Genomic DNA, 20,182 nt, shown 5'->3' on the forward strand with positions numbered 1-20,182 from the left:
CAACTACGAAAGGATGCTCACTTAGCACCAGATAAGGCAATTTTGCTTTCTCTTAATCAGAGCTTCAGAATTAGAGCAGGCACTCCCAGCAAATATTTAAGCAAGCTGTATTAACAAATGAAGACTGGCAAATTAAATATTACATAATACAGTTCAAGATATATTTCCAAGAGGTCTTATATTAAATAAGAATGACATACCTTGTCATCCAGTTGTTTGTATAGTTTAGCAATTTCTTCCTCACATTTTCTTCTCTCAGCATCAGTGAAATTGCCAGTTACTCCAATTGTGGTAGCTGGTTTATCATTAATAACAGTAATATCCTTGTCCACTGCAAAAGCTTCTAAGTTGGCCTTCTCCTTGTCAAACTGTTCATCAACTGGTACAGTCTCCCCTTAAAGAAAAGAATATACTTAGTTTTAGTACAGTCAGCCATGAAATATCTTCCACAAACTTAGCCTTGAGAAATATTACGTACTCCCTGTAACAATACTGCTCCGCATTTAACAGGCAATCAAGTTCACATGATTACATGGTAAAAAAAAAAAAAAGACCACTAGATCATCCAAATATCTCCTGCTTACCACAGAACATTGTATTTCACCCAGTTACTCTGCTATGAGCTCCAAATCTCGCATCAAATTTTATCTTCTAGAAAGGCACCTAACTTGCCCGGAACACAGAAAATCTTTTTTTTCCCTTGGCAGTCTGTTTTGCTAGGTAGCCATATTTACTTTTAAATTGCTTTGCTTCTAATTTAAAATATTTGTTCAGTTACGCTTTTATCCTTTTATGTTCTTTAAGCCTTTTCTGATGAGAACACTTTACTAACTTCACATAGAAAAAATACCACACACACTAATCAAGGCTCTGGTAAACTAAACTAAATTCCATAGCACCTTATTACAAAACATTTTATGCAGTCCTTGGATGGTGTAGGCTCTTTCCAACACTCCAGTATCTTGTGTCAATATTCTGAAAGAACTATACTTAAACATTTCAGGTGCGGCCTCATACCATCTCTAGAAAAGATTTAAAAAAAAAAAAAATCATCACATCCCACTAACCTTATTTAAGTGAGCCCATTTTTCTCAGATCTACACCAGGATGTGGTGCAGTCATCTAAAGATTGCAAAATCGTCTTCTGTAGCTGCCAAACTGCAGAATACATCTGTAACTATGACCTATGTTCCTCCATTCCTGAATTTAAGGCTTCATATTTAACTTGCATTTTGCCAGACACTTCAATAGAAGTCAATTATTCAGGAAGAAAAGATGGGCACACATTCTGTACTGTCAGCAATTTTGGGTTTTGGGTGTGTTTTTTGCCTATTAACATCTGAATTTTAAATGAAGATAAGATCTTGTGATATTGATTCAAGTTAGAAAAGTAAACCAGAGGAAATTTTACTCAGTTTCTGCATTTGCAATTAATATAATTTTTCTCCCCCAAAATAAAATTTTTAGAATGTATCTAACCCTAGTTCTGTAGTAAACTAAGTGCTGATAAACCTAATACCAATATACTTCCAGACATTTTTGCCATTAAGTGATTATTAGAAGTTGTTCCAGTTGCAATACAGGGAAAAATATGAAGTTCCAATGTCGATTTATTAACCTAGCTTTAATATTCCTATTACTGTCTTGCATAGTGCTCTTAGTTATTTTTGGTATCCTGAATACTAATTCAGTGTCTATCGTCTTGCCTAAAGTTTGCAGAACAAAAATATAATTGCTTCTCACCGTTCCGCCATCTGTTGAGTTCATTTTCTAGCCACTGTATGGTGTTACGCAGAGTCTTGTTTTTCTCTTTTTCCTTCTCATATTTTTTCTTCCATTGTTCTGCAGTGAGCTCCACGTTGACACAGACTGTGTTCTTAATGGTCTTTGCTCTACATAGAAAGAGCAAAAAGCTCTGAAACTCTTTTTTTTCAAGAAAAGACTTAAAGGCTCTTAAATAAAATTGCTACGTATCACTGGCAAAAGCGTAAACAATTCCCACCTCTTCCAAAACCTTATTTCTACTCCTTGCCAACTTACTATTCTTTCAATTGGATTGATAAAACTGTTAATGGACAGAGCAATACAATAAACTTTGGGAAGGCTGAAAAACCTCAAGCTGGTTGAGTTGGAAAAATTCAGCTGCATACTTTCACCTGAAAGAATTCGAGTCAGGACAGCGTACAGCTTTGAACATTCACCACACCTAGCAAACATTTCTCCAATGGAGAGCATAATACTTTGAGGGTGTAAAGCATCAAGCGTATTTAAGAAACTGCCCATTTCAACCTAAAAATCCAGTTGTTGGATCTCCATTAGTCAAAAAGCTATAAAGTACAGATTGATTGTCTACATTCAGTCAGGCAAATCTCATCTGAACACATCAGCTTTGCAGATGAAACTGTGGCACTAATAATATATCTTCATGAAGTTAATGTATAGTTCTTACTTTAGTGCCATACCTCACTTACCTCAGTAATTCTTCTGTATAGTCTCCTACTACCAAATACCCTCCCTCTGCCCCCAAGATGAAAACAGGAAAAAAGTTTAATGGTAGGTAGAATTTTTTCCCACCTTATTATGCTCCTATAAGCATCTTTCTGCAAAGTCATATTGGGACTGACGACTACCAAAAGGCACATGATTTCCTACTAAGTTACATGATATTTATCTAGCCTTCAGTTACGACAGCTGAGGGTTTCAGCTTAAATTTAACAACTCCAGAAGGTTGAATTAATATACCAGACTAACTATGCTAGCTGAGATAGAAGCATACTCTATTAAATAAACTCCTGAAGAAGTCAAGAACATGAGACAGTGAAACTACAGAGCTACAGCTGGAAGACACTTCCCAATAGCTCATTCAAGAAATACTAAGAGGAAAGGGAAGGACCTCCTAGATTCTAAAAGGAGACCAAAAAAACTCCACTGTTGCAGAATGCAGTCATTACTCCACATCCACTAACTACCCATATTCTGCCAGGTTTTTAAGAAGTTCTGAAGTCATCTAGTCTACTTTCCATAATAAAAATCTTCTCTGAAAAGACCAGTAGAAAGCTAACCTGTTGAACAAAAGTGGAAGAGGTACGCTAACATAGAAAACCAGATGAACTAAGTGAAATGCTGACAGCTTTTGTAATGTGCTCCAGTAAATGAAGTGATTAAACCTAGTGGTCAGGAACTGGAGTATTACAATAAAGCATTAATAGTAGAGTAGCAAAGAAGAGATACCCAACAAAATACCAAAATTGAAATGGGTGCATATAAATTCAATTACAAATGACACAGGAATTTAGAGGTATTAACTCAAATGTTACTGGAATGCTAGATACAGGAAACAGACCAGAAGATATAATTCTGCACACTGTCAAAGAAAGGCTGGCAGAGGACAGGCTCTCCCAGCACATAAAGGTTTCAACTTAACAGGAGAAAACTCATTCCTCCCTCCTTCCACTTGGAGAAAAAAGAAAAAAAAAAAAAGGATACAAAAAAAAAGAAAGAGTATTAATCAGCCTCCAAGACTACACATTAAACCGTATTTTGAACCAAATTATACACTGTCTTCCTGGAAATACAGAGTCTTCAGGATCCTGCCCAGTTTAAGGATTTTTATATAGATAAGATCGATCACCACAGTAAGCCACATGTGCACTGAAGAATTACAGAAAGTAAATGTTCTAATTAGTTTGGTTCAGTAATCTTAACGGAGTAACTTACTTATTTCTCATTCTGCACTTATTTACAAGCATAGTAACAGCACAATATTAAGCAATTTACTCACCTTTGGCCAAATAGAAGAGTAGATTTAGTTTCAGATTCATTGTATGAAGACGGAGAACAGCAAATAACAATAGTGGTTCTGCAATTACCCCCTAGTGAATCTTGAAGGATTCTGGTCATTTTGCTATCACGATACGGAACATAAGTCTACCAAGAAAATGGTTAAACAAATCAGTCACGGTTTTTCAGACACATTATTTAATTTGTTGAAATACGAGCTATGCTTTTACTAGGTACAACTTCATTAGAAATACATTAATTCTACTTTAATTCATAAAACATAAGACTGAACACACATGGGATGACATAAAATTGTACTTTTATGTTTGGTAACTTCTAGAGTACAGAGTAGTAGTTTGGTAACCGTCAGTAGGATGCTTAGGTCCCTCAACATTAAACGTAACTTTATGAATCGTCAGTGTCAATACAGTACAAGAATAATGGCCATTTACACTGCATTGATGCAACTGGATTAGTTTAAAAGACTCCATGCATATCACTGAGATCAGTAAAGAATTTCTGCACAAGATCATGTTCAGAGATGCAACCGTTTAACCTTGAAGTATACAAATACAAAAAAAGAACACTTACACTGCTTTCAGCCAAAGCCGAGATGACGTTTCCAAGAGCTGACAAAGACTTGTTAATGTTCTTAGCCTCGTCCAGCACAGCACCTTCTGCTCCAGTTTTACTAACCTATACAATATTTCAGTAAATTAGTAAATGCGTCTTCAAAAAACACCTTCCACATTTCATATAAAACTTGTGTAATTTTCCTGCTTTTAAGTCAGTCTCTCTGACTTTGAGGTACTCATAAGCAAGTTGGATTAGAATAAGCGAACTCCCCCTCAGACTCTTTCCCTGATCCACCATCAATTTCTCATTCAAAACTCAGTGTTTGAAGAGGTTTCCAATTTTTTAAACTGAAGTGAATATTTTCTCTGTAAAGTATGCCTTTTTATAGAAGATAAATATATAGTTAAAAATAAAATAAACAACTTCAAAAGTTGTTTGAAGTTTGTCAAAAAGTTTGAATTCCTTCAAGTAAAAGGAAACAAGCATTATGAATAATTTAAAATATCAAAGCAACCAAGAGTTAGAACTTCGTCTTAATAAGAAGGTCTATATAATTTGTCCAGAGGTCATCCTTAGAACAAAACAAAAAACAACAATAAAACAAACAAACAAAAAACAAAGAAAACCCACAACAACAAAACCAACAACAATCAAAAAACCAAATAAACCACACACTACCACTCTCCCCCCACCACACTCCCCCAGAAAATACAGGAGAGAGTCTATATTAGTAAGAATTTGTGAGAACAGATTTTAGAGACTGAATCTGATCTACATAAGTTCCTAGAGCACTCCTGTAGGTATCAGCAGAAATGTGAAAAAAATTCTACCCTGGCATCATTCTATTTACCTTAGCTCTTCTGCCTCAAGGGCAGAATTTGACTTATAGTACTATAACCCTCCCTTTGCTATTCTTCTCACCAAGCTGTGATCATGACTACAACTAAGCAATTCTATTTGCCTATGTTTAAACCAGCCCAAGACAAGGCATCAAAAAACTTCATGTACTTCAAAAAGACTGGGAGAAGCACGAAAACGAAGTTTGAAATAAACAGTGAAAGGAACAAAACTACAGAGAAAGGAGACTTGCAGCCCAGCCTTTTTCTTTAACTTTGTTCTCACTTTAATGCTTCATTTCATTCTCATTAAAAAAAGACCACTGCTAAGAAACACGTTTCAGAATAAACACAGGATCAGAGACAACAATAAGGCCATAGAACAATGACAGGAGGAAAGACAACAGCAAGCAGAAAGGACTGAAAATGATTGGGATTAGCCGCGAGAAGCACAGATTAGAAGAACAGAAATCCAGCTCTTAAAAGGCTAAATTACAGTCTATAAGTGATACAGAATAAGCAAAATGGTACATGTTTCCTTCCCTGCTTTAAGCCACTGACACAGGAACACAAACTGTCATTTTAAACAATGTTAATCAGAATTTCAAATTAAGAAACCTGGTACCACTAAATAAGAAAATTCAGATATTTCACATCCATAAAACTCTTTATTCCAGTGCCTGGCTACCCAACACACCTGTACACTTTTTTTGCTTTCACAGATACTGACAGTGGCCTCTAGCCTATTTCCTCACCCTATTCCATATTTACAAACCCTTACTGCAGAAATGCAGATCAGCTTAAAGAGGTAGTATCTAATAGCCAACCCAGACTAGGATTCAGCAACCACATTTCAAAGTCAAAATTAAAACACTTCAGAGATGACAACTGAGCAATCAGTATTACATTTATGTAAAATATTTGATTGTAAAGAAGAATCAGAGTTTTTCAGAGCAGAAAAAGAAAATCAGAATTACCTTTTCACTACCTGCCAAGTCCACAAGGTAGAGTTTTCCACTTAGTTTCTGTTCTGTTTGAGTATTCTCTTGTTTTACATTAATAAGAAAAATACTATGACTTCGGGAGCTGTGTTCATTCATATCTAGAATCCAAAATACATAAATTGTCAAAAACATTTGTACAACCAAACTAACTTAACAAAACAATATCTTCCCACAGTGAAGCAACAGATTTACAGCTAATGAAGCTGTATAGAGTAATCTCTCAATGACAATAAAACTAGAGGCAGCAAAACCAATAGTATGGTCTAATCGAATAACAAAGACCCAGTCTCCCTTGGCCTGCTATTAATACCACATAAGCTCACTGATAAGATTTGCTGCCCTGTCAACTATGGATTTCACACATGTAATTTACTATATTAGAACAGAAAGCACATTTACATTCTGATACCAGAACTTTTTTTTTTTGTAGATTTACAATGTATCCCATTTTATCCTTTTGTGAAAATTTGAACTAGATGGCCATAACCTTTCACCCCTTTCTGGTTTAAATACCTACTGCTCCCTCTGCTGTGAAACATGCAGAGTAAACAAGACTTACTGAATTGAAAGAATTATTTTAATTCATTAACAAAATTTAAGCTGACTGCAATCTGAATGAGAACATCTGCCTATTTCTTCTTCCTTTTACCAAAAATCCCTCAGAGGCCTAAAAAGACCAGCTTATTGACACCACAGAAGCAGCTCATCATAGACTAATATCCTTCTATCCAAATTTCTGCTATTTCTCCGTTAGTCTGGTCCCCACTTCAGAACCTTACTACCTAGGAGCAACGAAGTGGAAGTGCAGAACTGAGCCATTCCTTAAAAGGAACATATTTTTATTTTCGATCCTTAACCAAAGAAATGAAAAGGAAAATCTTTTATTTTCTTAATGACTGTATATTCTTTCTTTTCCTGAATAAAGAATTAGGCACAGGAAGATTAAGAAACTCGCCCTCAAACTGGCTCTCAAAGATTTCTGACAGTCAGTTCAGTTGCTAAGAACTGAAGTATTATTTTGCATGCACCTCATCTTTCCTTGTCTTTTTGGGTTTTTTTTTAACCCTCTGTCACTTCCTAATCCTGCTTCTTGCGGAAATTCGGAGACCTATGACATGGCTCCTTGCAATTCAGTTGCATGCCACAGGCCAAAAAGCTTGGGACACTGGGATGCTGCTTAAATCCGCAACATGTCTGAATATATATTCTGACCAGCTTTTCTTAGAATATGCAACAGAACGGCCAAACTGTAGATGAGCCACAGTGCCTCACTTATAGATTCACAGGTTAACTGAAACAAATGCCACAACCTGGGATTTTGCACAATTCCTATTGCAGAACTACACCTTTTTCTCCAACGATTCAGAGCTCCTCAGTCATCACTTACTCTCTCCTTTCAATCCAAGCCTAAATAACAACATCTAACAAGAAATGAATTGAAATACTTGTTTCTGAAAGACATGCTAAAACTGCTTATGCTAGACCCTTTCAAAAACCTGAATTATTTAGCTCACTATTTTTGTCTTCCTTACTTTTTAAGGCATAATAGAAGCAAACTGATAAAGCACTAAAAGGAGACAAAAGATAATACTTACTTGTAACTGCTACATGTCGGTTTGATTTTCCTTCATCTATAGTATCCATAACTTCTTCTGGACTACATACAAAACGCTCTGTGCAACCCTTTAAAAAAAAAAAAAAAAAGGCAAAAAAATTACCACACCAACAAGCCAGAAGTAAATGGCATACACTAGAGGAGTGAAAAATGAAAACATATCAGATTGATGCTCACCTTTACATAGGGAACTCTATTTTTGTCCTCATGAACAGAAAGATTGGTCTTTGAAACTGGAAAAGAAAGTTTAAAGCTAAGGTATATATGATTTCTTTGCAAAATGAACAAGCTGTGTACAATGCATGTCCGAGTCATAGATGCTATTTCTCAGCAACACTTTATAAATGTACATGATAATAATACACATGAAAAAACACTATTGCGGCTTTAGTATTATTATATAGATTAGCTCCACGCTTTCTTATTTTGATGTATCCTTATCATTTATAGGTTATTAGCATACTGCATACCTATCTTAGTATCATGAGAAGGTTTTTGGGTTTTTTAATCTCTCTCTCCAGAACAATTTACTTTCTATGTTCAACATAAATAAAAGGCTTACCATCCAAAAGGTCCCTTATTTTATCCAAGTATATTTCAAAATATGACACCTAGAAGCAGGAAGGGGAATAAAGATACAGCATCAGAAAGCAAAAATGCTTTGCTTTGTGATCAGAAGGATCCAGCATGATTATTATGACCTCCCACATAATACCACATCTAACTCAAGGCCTTAAGGCTGAACTAAAATACACCTTTAAGAAGAAACTATTTTGATCAAAAGCTTCAAGCACTATCAGCACTGCCACAGGTTATCAGGGTAGCTACCATCAATGTTTAATGGCAACAAGATTAAAGTGTTAACGTAATTCTTCTTAAAGAAGAGTCAGTTACTTCAGAAATAACTCACGTTTAGATTTTCCAAGTTACAGGCATTTGAAACAGATAGAGAACATCCATTTAACCATAGGCTACTTCCAGTTTCAATACAGATTAAATAAGTAACAATGAAGAAAAGTTTACCTTAATATGAAACTCAAGATTCTCATCCATAGAGTAAATATAATTAAAAATATCTTGCACTATTCTTGGAATAATACCCATTCCATCTGGATCATGAAGCTTCCCCTTATTAGAAAAAGATACAATAAAATGAAACGTTCATACTGAATCCAATATCACAAACAGTATCCGAAAGCAAAACAAACAGTTAACAGACGAATTAATTTTAAAATGCCGACAGATATGATGCACTTACTTTATCTATAAAGGAAAGTCTTGACCATCCATTTAGGCCCAGCATTTGCCAGGAGTGAAAAGAACAATCTCAGAAATCTCCCAAACTACTAAAAGTGAAAATGTACTATTAATATTATTCTTGTGTTTCTCACCCTGCTACTGAGGGCTGAAAAAATACAATAATTGCCATTCTCAGTCCTAAAAAAACATTTTGGGTATCAAAATGTTGCAGTGGCAAGAAAATTAAAATTACAAGATGAAAACAAGCAGACATCTTATTTCTAGAAAGAAAAGCCTATGAAAAGAGATGACAGTGACATTAAGAGGAAAATTATTTTAAGATTTCTTACTTCCATAGTGTGTGTCTTTCCAGACGATGTTTGCCCATAAGCAAATATTGTACCATTGTATCCCTCAAGTACATCTAAAGGGAAAGAGTATTTTCATTAGGGTTTATTTCCTCCTTCTAAAGGAAAGTCAAATGAAATAGAATGCAAGCAGGCAGTTCCTAAAATGTTGAGCAAGTTAAGTCACTCAGTGTTTGGGAACTCTGTGCTAGAGCTGGGGGGAGGGAGGGTGTTCCTCCCTACCCCTTTTAATGCATTAAGTCATCATCAACTGTGGTTTAGAAGTTTAGTGTATTAGAAGCATCTGCTCCTGCAACCAGAAGAATCAGGACTTCAGAGTCAGGAACAAAAAGGAAATCGATACAACTGACAGGTTGAACAGATAGTCTTTGATAACTCAGAAGAAACCACCATACACGAGAACGCTCTAATATTTTCTGCCTTCAGGAAAGTTTAATTGTGCAATTGTGACGCGAATGGGCTATGCCATAAGTTTCAAGCATCTCACACTTTGGCACTAAGCTTATATTTCAAATTATGAATGAACCAACCCAAAGTTTTAGATTGAGGGGTGAGGGGCTGGTGGGCTGGTTTGTTTACAACTCAGTTTCTATAGAATCATGTCCTGCAAGCAAACTTTTCCAAAAACAAGCATGAGATACTCCAGATGGGGAAGTCTTTGCCACCCCATCATACCCGTAATCCATTTGTACCACCACTAGAGCTTATTTGCCACACGACATAGCACAGCCTAGAAATACTGCACAGAGAACCAGAGATCTGATTTTTTAGATGGAGGAAAAGGGCAGCATTACAATTCTTAGTTAACTGCAATTTTTAAGGAGAAAGCTTCTGACCTAATCCTGATCACTATTTAACTCACTGAAGGGTTAAATACTCACAGCAGCATGGATTTTTCCACAGCAATTCACTTTTCTAATGATCAAAAAAACCCCTACATTTAACCAATCTTCTCTTGTCACTAATAGTTGATATTTCAGGGGAAGGCTTTGTTAAAGTTGTTTTGAAAATTGTGCCAATTAGGACTTATTACTGATCTCCAAGAAATTAATCAATTTTATTTTCAGGAAACTAGCTAATTGTTTCCTACAACAACCTACTGTGGTATAACCTTCTTTCTGCTAAGACTTCATTTTCTGAAATTACTAGGCCAATTCTGACAATTCAAGTTTGGAGAAACTGTACACCCTGACGTGCACAGTGATAACTCACATTTAAACTTTTAACTGTGAAGCTAAAAATCACATTCAAAAAATCCCCCTTAAACTGTATATTAAATAAACAAGCTTAGAAAAGATCTAGAGCACACACATGATTTCACAAGTTTCCTTTCCTCTTATATTCCTCCAAGCAAACTAAAGCAATTGTAGGATGTTTTCATGAATAAATTTAAAAAAAAAAAAAACAAAAACAACAAACCCAAAAACCAAAACAAAACAGAAAAAAACTATTCGTAAGTTACTTTGATTAATTTCTGACAAATTGTTTTAAACAATCTTTTGCAGAGAACTGCAAAAAAACCAAAACATGACAGGTAAATTTTATCAAACGTTACAATCAACTGACACAGCAGGTTCAGCACTGACATAATTTATCAGCTCAACTACAGGATGATTTTATACTGCTATGATCCATGTTGGCTTTTATTAAACACGCAGAAGGTAAAAGGGAGCAAGAGAAGTATCAGTTTTCAACACTGAAATCCACATGAATATGAGACTTTTCCTTACAGTTAAAGTTGCTGTTCCACCTTACCTTTGACAATCTTTTTAGCACAATCATTGTATACTTGTTCCTGTGATGTGTTTGACTGGAATACACGGTCAAATATATATGGCTTGGACTGGGGAAAAAAAAAAAAAGACATAGAAGAGCTATTAAAAAAAAAAAACCAACAGATACTGGAAGGTGTTTGTTCATATAGTTTAGAACTAGCCTATACTGTCTCAGCCCAATCTTTTGTTTTATTTTAAGGACCCGAAGACTGTAGTGAGGAAATCAGCTTATATAGTGTTGCCTAAATCTTCATATGCTTGCCTAGAAGTAAGGCCTTGAATTAAATATATTTCATTTCTAAGTGCAATCTAAATAGTTCTCCAAAACTACTCTGCCACATGACCTCAGTTTACTTGATTTACAAGGTAAACCAATGCCTAGTCTGTACACCTGAGAATCCCTTATTCTCTTCTACTCTGGTAGCAGGTTTACTCTGGTAAACCCAAATTATTAAAACCAGATTATGCCACATCACACAGAATACCTGTCTTGGTAATATTTGTTAAAAACCTCAAACCAAAAAGAAACATGCAGATCACCTACAGTCAGCACATAATTTCCCCATACGTGATATCCTTAGAATAAAGCTCCGTAAGCAAAAGGAAAAGGCCACTTTGGAGGAAGGGAACTTTTCACAGAAGACTCATTTTGGCAGACACCGTAAGTGGAAGCTCTGACAACACACCTTTTGAAAGGAATGTTGGATTTTGCTTTGTTTTACAGAAGTGATTTTCATAATGCAGTTCTAAGCGGCCGACAATCCATTAGGATATGAGCTATTACGCTCATCTTATGAAGTTCAAATTCTTGCAGCATTTTCAGAGCTTGATTTAGTAGATAGCCAAGCAGACAGGCAAGGTTTACAAGGGACCTAGGTCAGTTACCATTGCTAAACTCACTGCAACTGTCACGTGCTCCATTTTGCCTAAATTTAATTCATCATCATCCTCCCCCAAGGATATTCTGGAACTGCCTACCTGGCAAAGAAGCAAGTACAGCTTCCATCTTTCGCCCACCCACCACATTCCCTTCCCCAGCCTGGCCTTCCATTTGTCTTTCAATAACATCTAGCATAACACCAAACAAAGCTTTTTAGATTCAACACATATCTATCTGCTGAGAGGGCTTGAATTCAGGTGGATGAGCTCCCTCTTGGAAAACATAATTACAGCGTTCACTGTGTAAATACACTCAAGAAACCACAAGACTCAGTAGGCAGAAACTATCCCTAAGGTGCTGAAGTTTGTCAGAACACTGTTTCACAGCAGGGAAAAATCACAAGCCTTCTCGATTACTCATTTTAGCTTCAAATACACCTCAAATGCCTATGTTCTACAGGTAGAATTGAGGCCATTACATACACCAGAAGACAAACAACTAGCCCGTTCAAGTAACCCTGAGGTAAGAAAATGAGGACTGAGAACACGTTACATAAAAAGCTAAGTCACTGTAGAAAAGATAACACTAGCTATAAATTTTCTTCCTCACTAGCAGCTGTAGTTTCAAAAAGCCTCCAACTTTACAAATATCAATCAGCTACACTACAGACTGCAAGTCACCTACATCACAAAACATCAATCAGATCTGTTTCATGCTCAAGCTTTTCTGCATATTTGTATGCACTGAAATAATACCATTTTGGATGATCATATTTACCATTACACATTGGAAAAATATAGCAAGAAGAGTGACAGCATCCAATGTCACTGCAAACAATCTGTACAGCATTAGTAATTTGTGTGTTTGTACTTGTAAGATGTAAACTTTTCTCCAAATTATTGCTCCAGAAAATATATATATGACAATTATTCCAATTAAATTGATTTTAGAAGAATTAGAGAAAGTTCCTGGATACCATGTTCTGACAGTCTGTGCAGCAACTGTTAACAATACTCGCTATTTCTCACAGATCCCAACATAGCTGATCTTTGCTGTTCCCAACAGAGCATAACTATGAGAACAGAGAAGTACATTAGAATGCAAACATCATTTTGCATAGTATATGCATTTGAATATATATGCATAATTATTGTGTATTTATATAGTACTACAGAATATTTCTGATGCCAAACAGCAGATTCTATTTACTTCAAAGAAATCCAACTTTAAAAAAAAAAAAAAAAAGAAAAGAAAAAAAAAATGTCAAGCCTGGTTTCCAGTACAGGAAGAGACCTTGTTTAGAAAGAACTGTAGGCACCATCTGCACCAGTCTGCAACCATCCTGCAATCTACAGGTATTTGCGGCAGGTTGTGAAAAAGCTCTCCTTCTCTAAATTTTTAAACAGCATTTAGAGGGTTGGGTTGGTTTTTTCTAATTCTTCTGCCAAGCAGAGGTTGACTGAATTGAACTATTCTTCATCTGTGTTAAAGGAAAATTATGTTTACTAATTTGAGAGTAATCCGTAGACACAGAATACTTTTAGACTACCTACTCTCCAATTGCCATTCAAATGCCTTCATAAGAGAACAGAGCCAAATTACAGTATCTCACATAATTACAGTCTCTTGTTTTACAAAATGTTAATATAAAGAATAGCACATATGATGAATGCCATGGACTAGTAGGAACAGAAAACCAAGCTGCAAGGACTTCAGTTGGACAGTAATGCCTTTAATTGATCTTGTTTATTTATACAGTGAAAGCTGCTAGGCACATGACAAATTCCAATTTCCCTCAAGTTAACAACTGCTACCAACATACCCACAAAATTTCATAAGTCTGACCAAAAAAATCCTCACAAGAGGTAAAATTCAATTACATACTTCCCTCCCCTCCCAGGTTACAGTACCTTTATCACACCTATGAAAACCCACATTAGAGGCGTGTCCCTGCTCCATCATTTACTGAACCAATATCTAACCAAGTAGGTTTAGCCAAGCAGGTTCCAGGATAATTGTATTTTAAGAATACAAGTTACTCCCATTCGTATGGTTTTACATCTTTGAGATGTGCAATGCTATGTCTTATCACTTCTCTTTACAGTCTACTTTCTGCTGTAAACAAAGCTAAAACAGTATTACACAGATTACCCTGCCCTAGAAAGCCTCCTCATTACCTTTAAGAGATTAATCAAGAAAGATTAAAGTGTCAGATATTTTTTCTATACCAGATGCCTTTTCTTCCTCAAGTAGTAAACAATCAGATATTACGATGGAACTGAAAACACAAAAGGTCCAAGCAACATTTCCACGTGGTGTCCATAACAGTGGTAGCAGCAGCATCACTACCGTGATATGATGCTGCTTTGACATACTCCAGAAGTTTTCAGCAGACGTCACTCAAATCCTAATAAAAATTTAAAACATACAAACTATAAGCAACACAAAATATCAAGCAAACAAGCAGAGTTTCTGACTTCCTCTCTCCAAATAGAGAGAATCCAACATTTACATTCACTCCTTGCCTAGCATTTGTTCTGCCAGTAATCAACCACAAGACAACTTCAGCTCCTGTAGTTGCTTGTACAGAAGGGATGTGGTCCCACAACAAAAACTTTGCGAGCACTCTCACAACCCTCTAAAAAGTACATCCGCCAAAATGATTTAGTGGTAGTTAAACTGAATCTTAATAAAGGGTTTATGTTTAAGTACACAGTTCCACAGTTAAATTAAAGACTAGTTACCAGTCATCCTTAGATAAAAGGATGCTCAGCCTATCTAAATTACAGAAGATTTGGAGTACACATGAGAGTTCGTTCTTCAGAAAAGTTAATTTTTCTCAGTACCTTCACTGAGGACAACACAAAAATCTGTGATCACAACTGGACTGAAATCTTACCCTAAAAATCCTAGAAATACTTAGGTTACCTCCACAGAAATAATTTAAAATATCTTTCATTTTCCCATTGTAACTTTCTGTAGAAACTACAGAATTGGTTACTCATAACACTACCTTCGTTCACCTTATTTTCTGTGCATTAGTATCTGAAGCAAAATCACTGAAAATTTACTTGAAAATCAGTAGCATATTTTTCTACCACAATATACCCAGAAGCTCTTTACTGTTTTTTGCTAGAATGGACTGCTACAGCAATATTACACCCACCCGTGGTTAGCTTAATCTTGGTAAGAGGTTGAAGTAATAAGTAATGGGCTTCCCTCCCCTTTAAGTTTCACATCTTTAATAAAGAAAATTCTTCCCATCAGCACAAAATATGGTAAACGAAAAATCCCACACCGAACGATTTCAGGAAAGTATGATGTCAAATACCTGACTCAGTTCTTCCTATTACTAAGCTAAGGTATTGCTGCTTTGACACACCTAACAGAGTCCAACATCACGAATGAGTGAAAAGGCACTGTACCAAATTAGTATTTTATTTTTAGGATAAGGAAGAAGGATTTTCTTCTTGTCCTAGCTCTATGCATACAAAACTGCAGCCGACACAGAACAGTTAGTGGATCTCAGCTCTTTCTGCCCTATTTTTCTTATTTCTGTGCAAATACTGCAACCCAGGTATGAACTTTTACAGCAGTTATTTATTGTTGTTACAGAAGCACTAAACCATTAATTTTACTTTTTAAAAAATGTGACTGGAAACTCAATTTCCAGCATCAAACAGAAAAAAATTTGGAAAAAGAGCTTCAGCCAAGCTTTGCCTTAGTAAAGAGTTTCTTCTAAAGAGAAAAGTAAGCACTGCTGTCATAAAAACAATCATTGCATTTCAGAACAACCACCAAATATGAGATGATTAAGGTGTTTCTAAGCAAGTGGTAGAGCAGCGAGGGAGTACAGTTCTCCTTCTACACATTACAGTAAGCTAGAATATTTGCTTTCCGTTAAATCATCATACCAGTATAATCTGAAAAACACTTCTACCATCCACCATTTCATGGAATGAAATAAAAAAAATTAGAGAGTCACACTGAAAGAATATTATTTTTTCAGCTACAGATTGCAATTTCTAATTTATATTTAAGTTGCACTGTAAACATTGAGCATTTTTATTTGTGTGTTCTAATTAAACGGTGCTTTCCTTCACACTAGCAAAATAACAAAAAAAAAGTTGTTTTAAGAATGCACCTTGTTTCTTGCATTTATACGGTCCGGCACAGCCTTTCTTCCAGCAACACACATGAATTACATTTTCCTTTTGAATAATCTGCTGTCAAAAGCTGCAGTAATAGCAAGTGATCTTCATTAATCTGATTCTAATGTAACATAAGCCCAGCTTCGCTCTCATTTACTATCCAATACTAGTTCAAAAGGTAATGAAAAAGAAAACTAAATGTCTCAAGCTCTTCCCAGCATCACAGGGGTTACATCTTACATACAAAAAACAGTACTCTAAACAAATATGAAAATACAGGCAGGTAGCCACGATTCTTTCTTAAAAGTCATAGAAATAAGGAGTATACTATGATCATTACTGGAAACATTTGGACGACAGAGGGATACTACCCATTTCTGTGAATGCCCATAACACCTTGCCACTTTATTTTCAGCTTAGGCTTCAGTCCGACATACTCAATTGTCGCTGTATTCAGTAATCTATCTTAACTTTTGGACAGCTGTAAGATGAGCAAGACTAGGTATAGCAATGTTTTTAAAAACAAGAAGTATAGGTAGGTTATGCAGAACTATAAAGCTACTTAGTTGCAAGCAGTTTTACATTTGAAAAAATAAAGTACATAATCATATATAAGCTTGCTATTCCTCCCTGTTTCATCTCACTCAAAAGCTTGAAATCCATGAGCAAATTGCTATCAGTTTTTGTATATAGGCACATTTATGATGTTTAACATAAAAGCCATATACTCATAACAAGTCACCCTATTATCTCTTTTAACAACCCCCTTATATGTACTTAACAGGAAGAGCCATTAGAAAAAAAAAAAAGAGTATTAAAATGGAACAAAGCCCCCTTTAATTAACAATTTAAAAGCTCTTTACTAGTTAAAAGTTTTGTCCTGTGGAAGGACGATACTTTTTTCAAAGTCTGTTCTTTAAAACAGACCCACACCATATGTCCCCTCAAATTGCTGTTACACGCTAGCTACAATTAGAAGAGGTATTTTATCTAACACAAATCAAAACAACTCACTTGTCCAGAAAGACAACCATGCCCATAATTACACAGGAACTAGGAAGAGAAGGGAGGATAGATAGCTCAGAGATGACAGGAGAATCAAGGAAGGAGGAGGGTTTGCCTATAGTCACTGACTTCCCTCCCCACCCTCCTCCACAGAGGAGTCAAATCTGCAGTCTGGAATTAGCCCTGCTTCTACCGTCTCCTAGTTTTCACCTTCTGTCTACCTTTACAGGCAACTCCCAAGTATTACTGAAGAAGCCTTCACTGTTTCAGCACAGACCCAGCCGTACACAGAAGGTGCAAGTCCTTCAGGCAGCTGGGGAAAGCAGCTATTAAAAAAAAAAAAAAAAGTGGCTCAATTACTGTTCAACAGGCCACCAATACAACATGTAGCAATAAAGACAGAAATCAAACAGCTGAAAGTAACCAAACGTACAGCTTATTGCGGAATGTTTTTAGAAACTGTTTCATGAGAAGGACTGTTTCTGTTACTGTCCTCCCTTGGGCAATTCTGCAACACACTCACACACAAGAAGTGGCTGGCTACAGCCTCAAGTTGGAAGGTTTCTAACTTTGTAAAAACTCGGTCAGCTTGTCAAAAAAAAAAAAAATTTTAAAAGTAATTGTCTCAACAGGTTCAGAGAATCAAGTCATAACTTGGATAACATCAATCTTGTCATATATCCACCATTATAAAAACAAAATCACAAAATATCAACCCTTTATTAAGATTTTGTGAAACAGAACTCAAATGCTGTCACCGCTACCCAGTCTAATAATTTTGGGGGGCATTTTTCCCCAAAGTCAGACACAGCAAGCCCTGGACCTAGGACCACTGAAGGATTTTTTGTTGTCATTTCTACCAATGCAGAAAACACCAAATATTAACCCCAAGGAGAAAGCCCCACATAATCCCTCAGGAGCTTGCCATCAGACTGTTCTACTCGGACATAGTACCACCTCAGCCCAATTTATATTTTAGGTATTTCTATAGCATACTTAGAGTATTTAAAAATGCTAAGTTTTCTGTTCTCTTTAGACTAGAACTACTGAAAGAATATGTGGAAAATTTATCTTTTAAGAAGTCAGAAAACATCACGGTTTCTAAACTTAATCGTGGATTTCAAACAGAATACATACCGTCACAATGAATGGGTACTCACTGAGCGAAGCGAGATCATTTGTTCTAGTTAAATTTTCCATTTTCCAGGTTTGGTCCCTTACTCTGAGGAGTTTACCTGTACAACCTCAGGAAGAAGAGGTGTACTCCAAGATACTAACTTGCCAGCTGAAATCAGCTCAAATTACCTCATTTCACAAGCATGCTATCATTCTTGCAGCTCCAGACTCCTGGGATTCCATATTTTATTGACAAATTCAGTTGAATATTAACAGACTGGAGCACCAGTATTTAGTAAGTCATACTAAAAATATATTTTATTAAATTGCCACCTTCAACTTCAGATACTGCACAAAAAAGCTATTACTGGTAGCCTCAAGAAACAGAATACAAAAAACAAAATTTGAAGACAGACAATAACTGACATCTACATTACTTTCAGCAATGCAGGACCAGAACTGTCTCTAGAGAGAAAAGTATTTATGTGAAAAAACAAACTAAAAGTCAGCAAAAATAAAACAAACATTGGGAATAGAGTGTGCTTGTACAATACCAACCAAACCAAGCAATAAACCACTGTAATTTTATATTCTAGTTCCACTTTGTAGCTAATTATGACACACTGAACAAAAAGGAAAGGTTTATCTTTTCCCCTGTAACATCCAGATTGTTTTATAACGGGCCTCATACTTTGCAAGGTGACTTCAGTTACAATACATTTACAAACATGTAATAAGCCAAACGGTCTGTTTATTCTGATTTTTAAAAAAATAAAAGTTATCAGCCGAAGACTGATTTACAGATCACGAGCACCAACGAACTGCAGCCTGCACTGTTGCTCTGCATTTTCTTCCCCAAAAACTCTCTCTAGACAATTACTTCGATGGTAGCTCCAACGCATTCATTTTGAGCACCTATTTAGCGGCCAAACTCATCACGGTGGCCAGCACCAGGGACAGCCTAGCCGAGGGGCACAGGGCAGGACTGCTGCTCTCCGCCTGGTAGTTCAGGCGCTTTCCCTGGGCGCACCGCAGCGTGCCCTGTGCCTCGGAAGCCTCACGCTACGCCCCAAGTCGCCAGCCTTTCGCTAGAGCCTTTGTCAAAGCCTTCCCGACCTGCTGCCACCGACCTGCCCCCACGGCCCCACGCCCGCTGCTCGGGGACCTCTGCCCCCACCAGCTCCCCGCTCTTTGCCCGGCCGTGCCCGCACCCCCACCAGCCGCCCCCTCCACAGCTCTGCCTGCCCTCCTCCCCTTCCCCCCCCACCCCACCCCGACAAGGCCACCCCCCTTCCCGAGGCGTCCCCGCCCGCCTCAGCCCTGCCCTCTCGCCTCACACCGCGCCCATCCCCGCGGCATCTGACCCCGCCGACCCCCGACACCCCCTGCCCGCCGGCGCTTCCCCCGCCTTCCCCGCCCGGGGCGGCCCCTCACCGCTATGACGACGGTGTCCTCCCCCTGAAACTTGGCGATGTACTTGTCGCCACGGGTCACTTCGGACTCGTTGAGGGGCCTGAAGCGACACATCACTTTGATGTTACACTCCGCCGGGTCCGCCATCTTAGGCCAACGCCGCCTCCGGGGCGCTCAGCTCCGCCGCCACCCGCTGCTGCCTCTACGCCACCCGCTCCGGGGGTCTCGCCAGCCGCCGGTGCCGCCGCTGCCGGGAAGCCTGCGTCCGCCCAAGCAGAAGGGAAAAGGGAAGGGCTCCTTCCTGGCCGCCGCCGCCGCCTCCCGCTCTCACTTCCTCCCCAATATGGCAGCCATGGCGGCGCCTGCAGCCGGCGAGCCCCGGCCCTCTCTCGCCGGGCGGAGGCGGCGCCGACGGCAGGGCAGG

General features: G+C 37.6%; 1 protein-coding gene across 4 annotated transcripts in view; it reads right to left on the reverse strand.

Annotated features, from left to right (window-relative positions):
- Nucleotides 1-20,176, reverse strand: part of KIF5B (kinesin family member 5B) — a 39,447-nt gene extending 19,271 nt beyond the window's left edge. For 2 of the 4 annotated variants that reach the window (XM_087778182.1, XM_087778173.1), the window contains exons 1-12: nt 19,780-20,175; nt 11,174-11,261; nt 9,401-9,474; nt 8,835-8,939; nt 8,374-8,422; nt 7,989-8,044; nt 7,792-7,879; nt 6,170-6,294; nt 4,372-4,476; nt 3,782-3,927; nt 1,744-1,892; nt 201-394 (exon numbers count right to left, since the gene is read on the reverse strand). In XM_087778182.1, the coding sequence (XP_087634308.1) occupies nt 201-394; nt 1,744-1,892; nt 3,782-3,927; nt 4,372-4,476; nt 6,170-6,294; nt 7,792-7,879; nt 7,989-8,044; nt 8,374-8,422; nt 8,835-8,939; nt 9,401-9,474; nt 11,174-11,261; nt 19,780-19,905 (1,305 nt within the window). In that variant the 5' untranslated portion in view covers nt 19,906-20,175. Of the gene's footprint in view, nt 1-200; nt 395-1,743; nt 1,893-3,781; nt 3,928-4,371; nt 4,477-6,169; nt 6,295-7,791; nt 7,880-7,988; nt 8,045-8,373; nt 8,423-8,834; nt 8,940-9,400; nt 9,475-11,173; nt 11,262-19,779 lie in introns of all 4 variants that reach the window. The other 2 variants (XR_015709120.1, XM_087778191.1) reach the window with 2 other exon arrangements.
- Nucleotides 20,177-20,182: the final 6 nt, after the last annotated feature.

Source organism: Nipponia nippon, unplaced genomic scaffold (genome assembly GCF_047370975.1).
Source record: "Nipponia nippon isolate SJK-2023a ecotype South Korea unplaced genomic scaffold, ASM4737097v1 scaffold_1, whole genome shotgun sequence".
NCBI lineage: Eukaryota > Metazoa > Chordata > Aves > Pelecaniformes > Threskiornithidae > Nipponia > Nipponia nippon.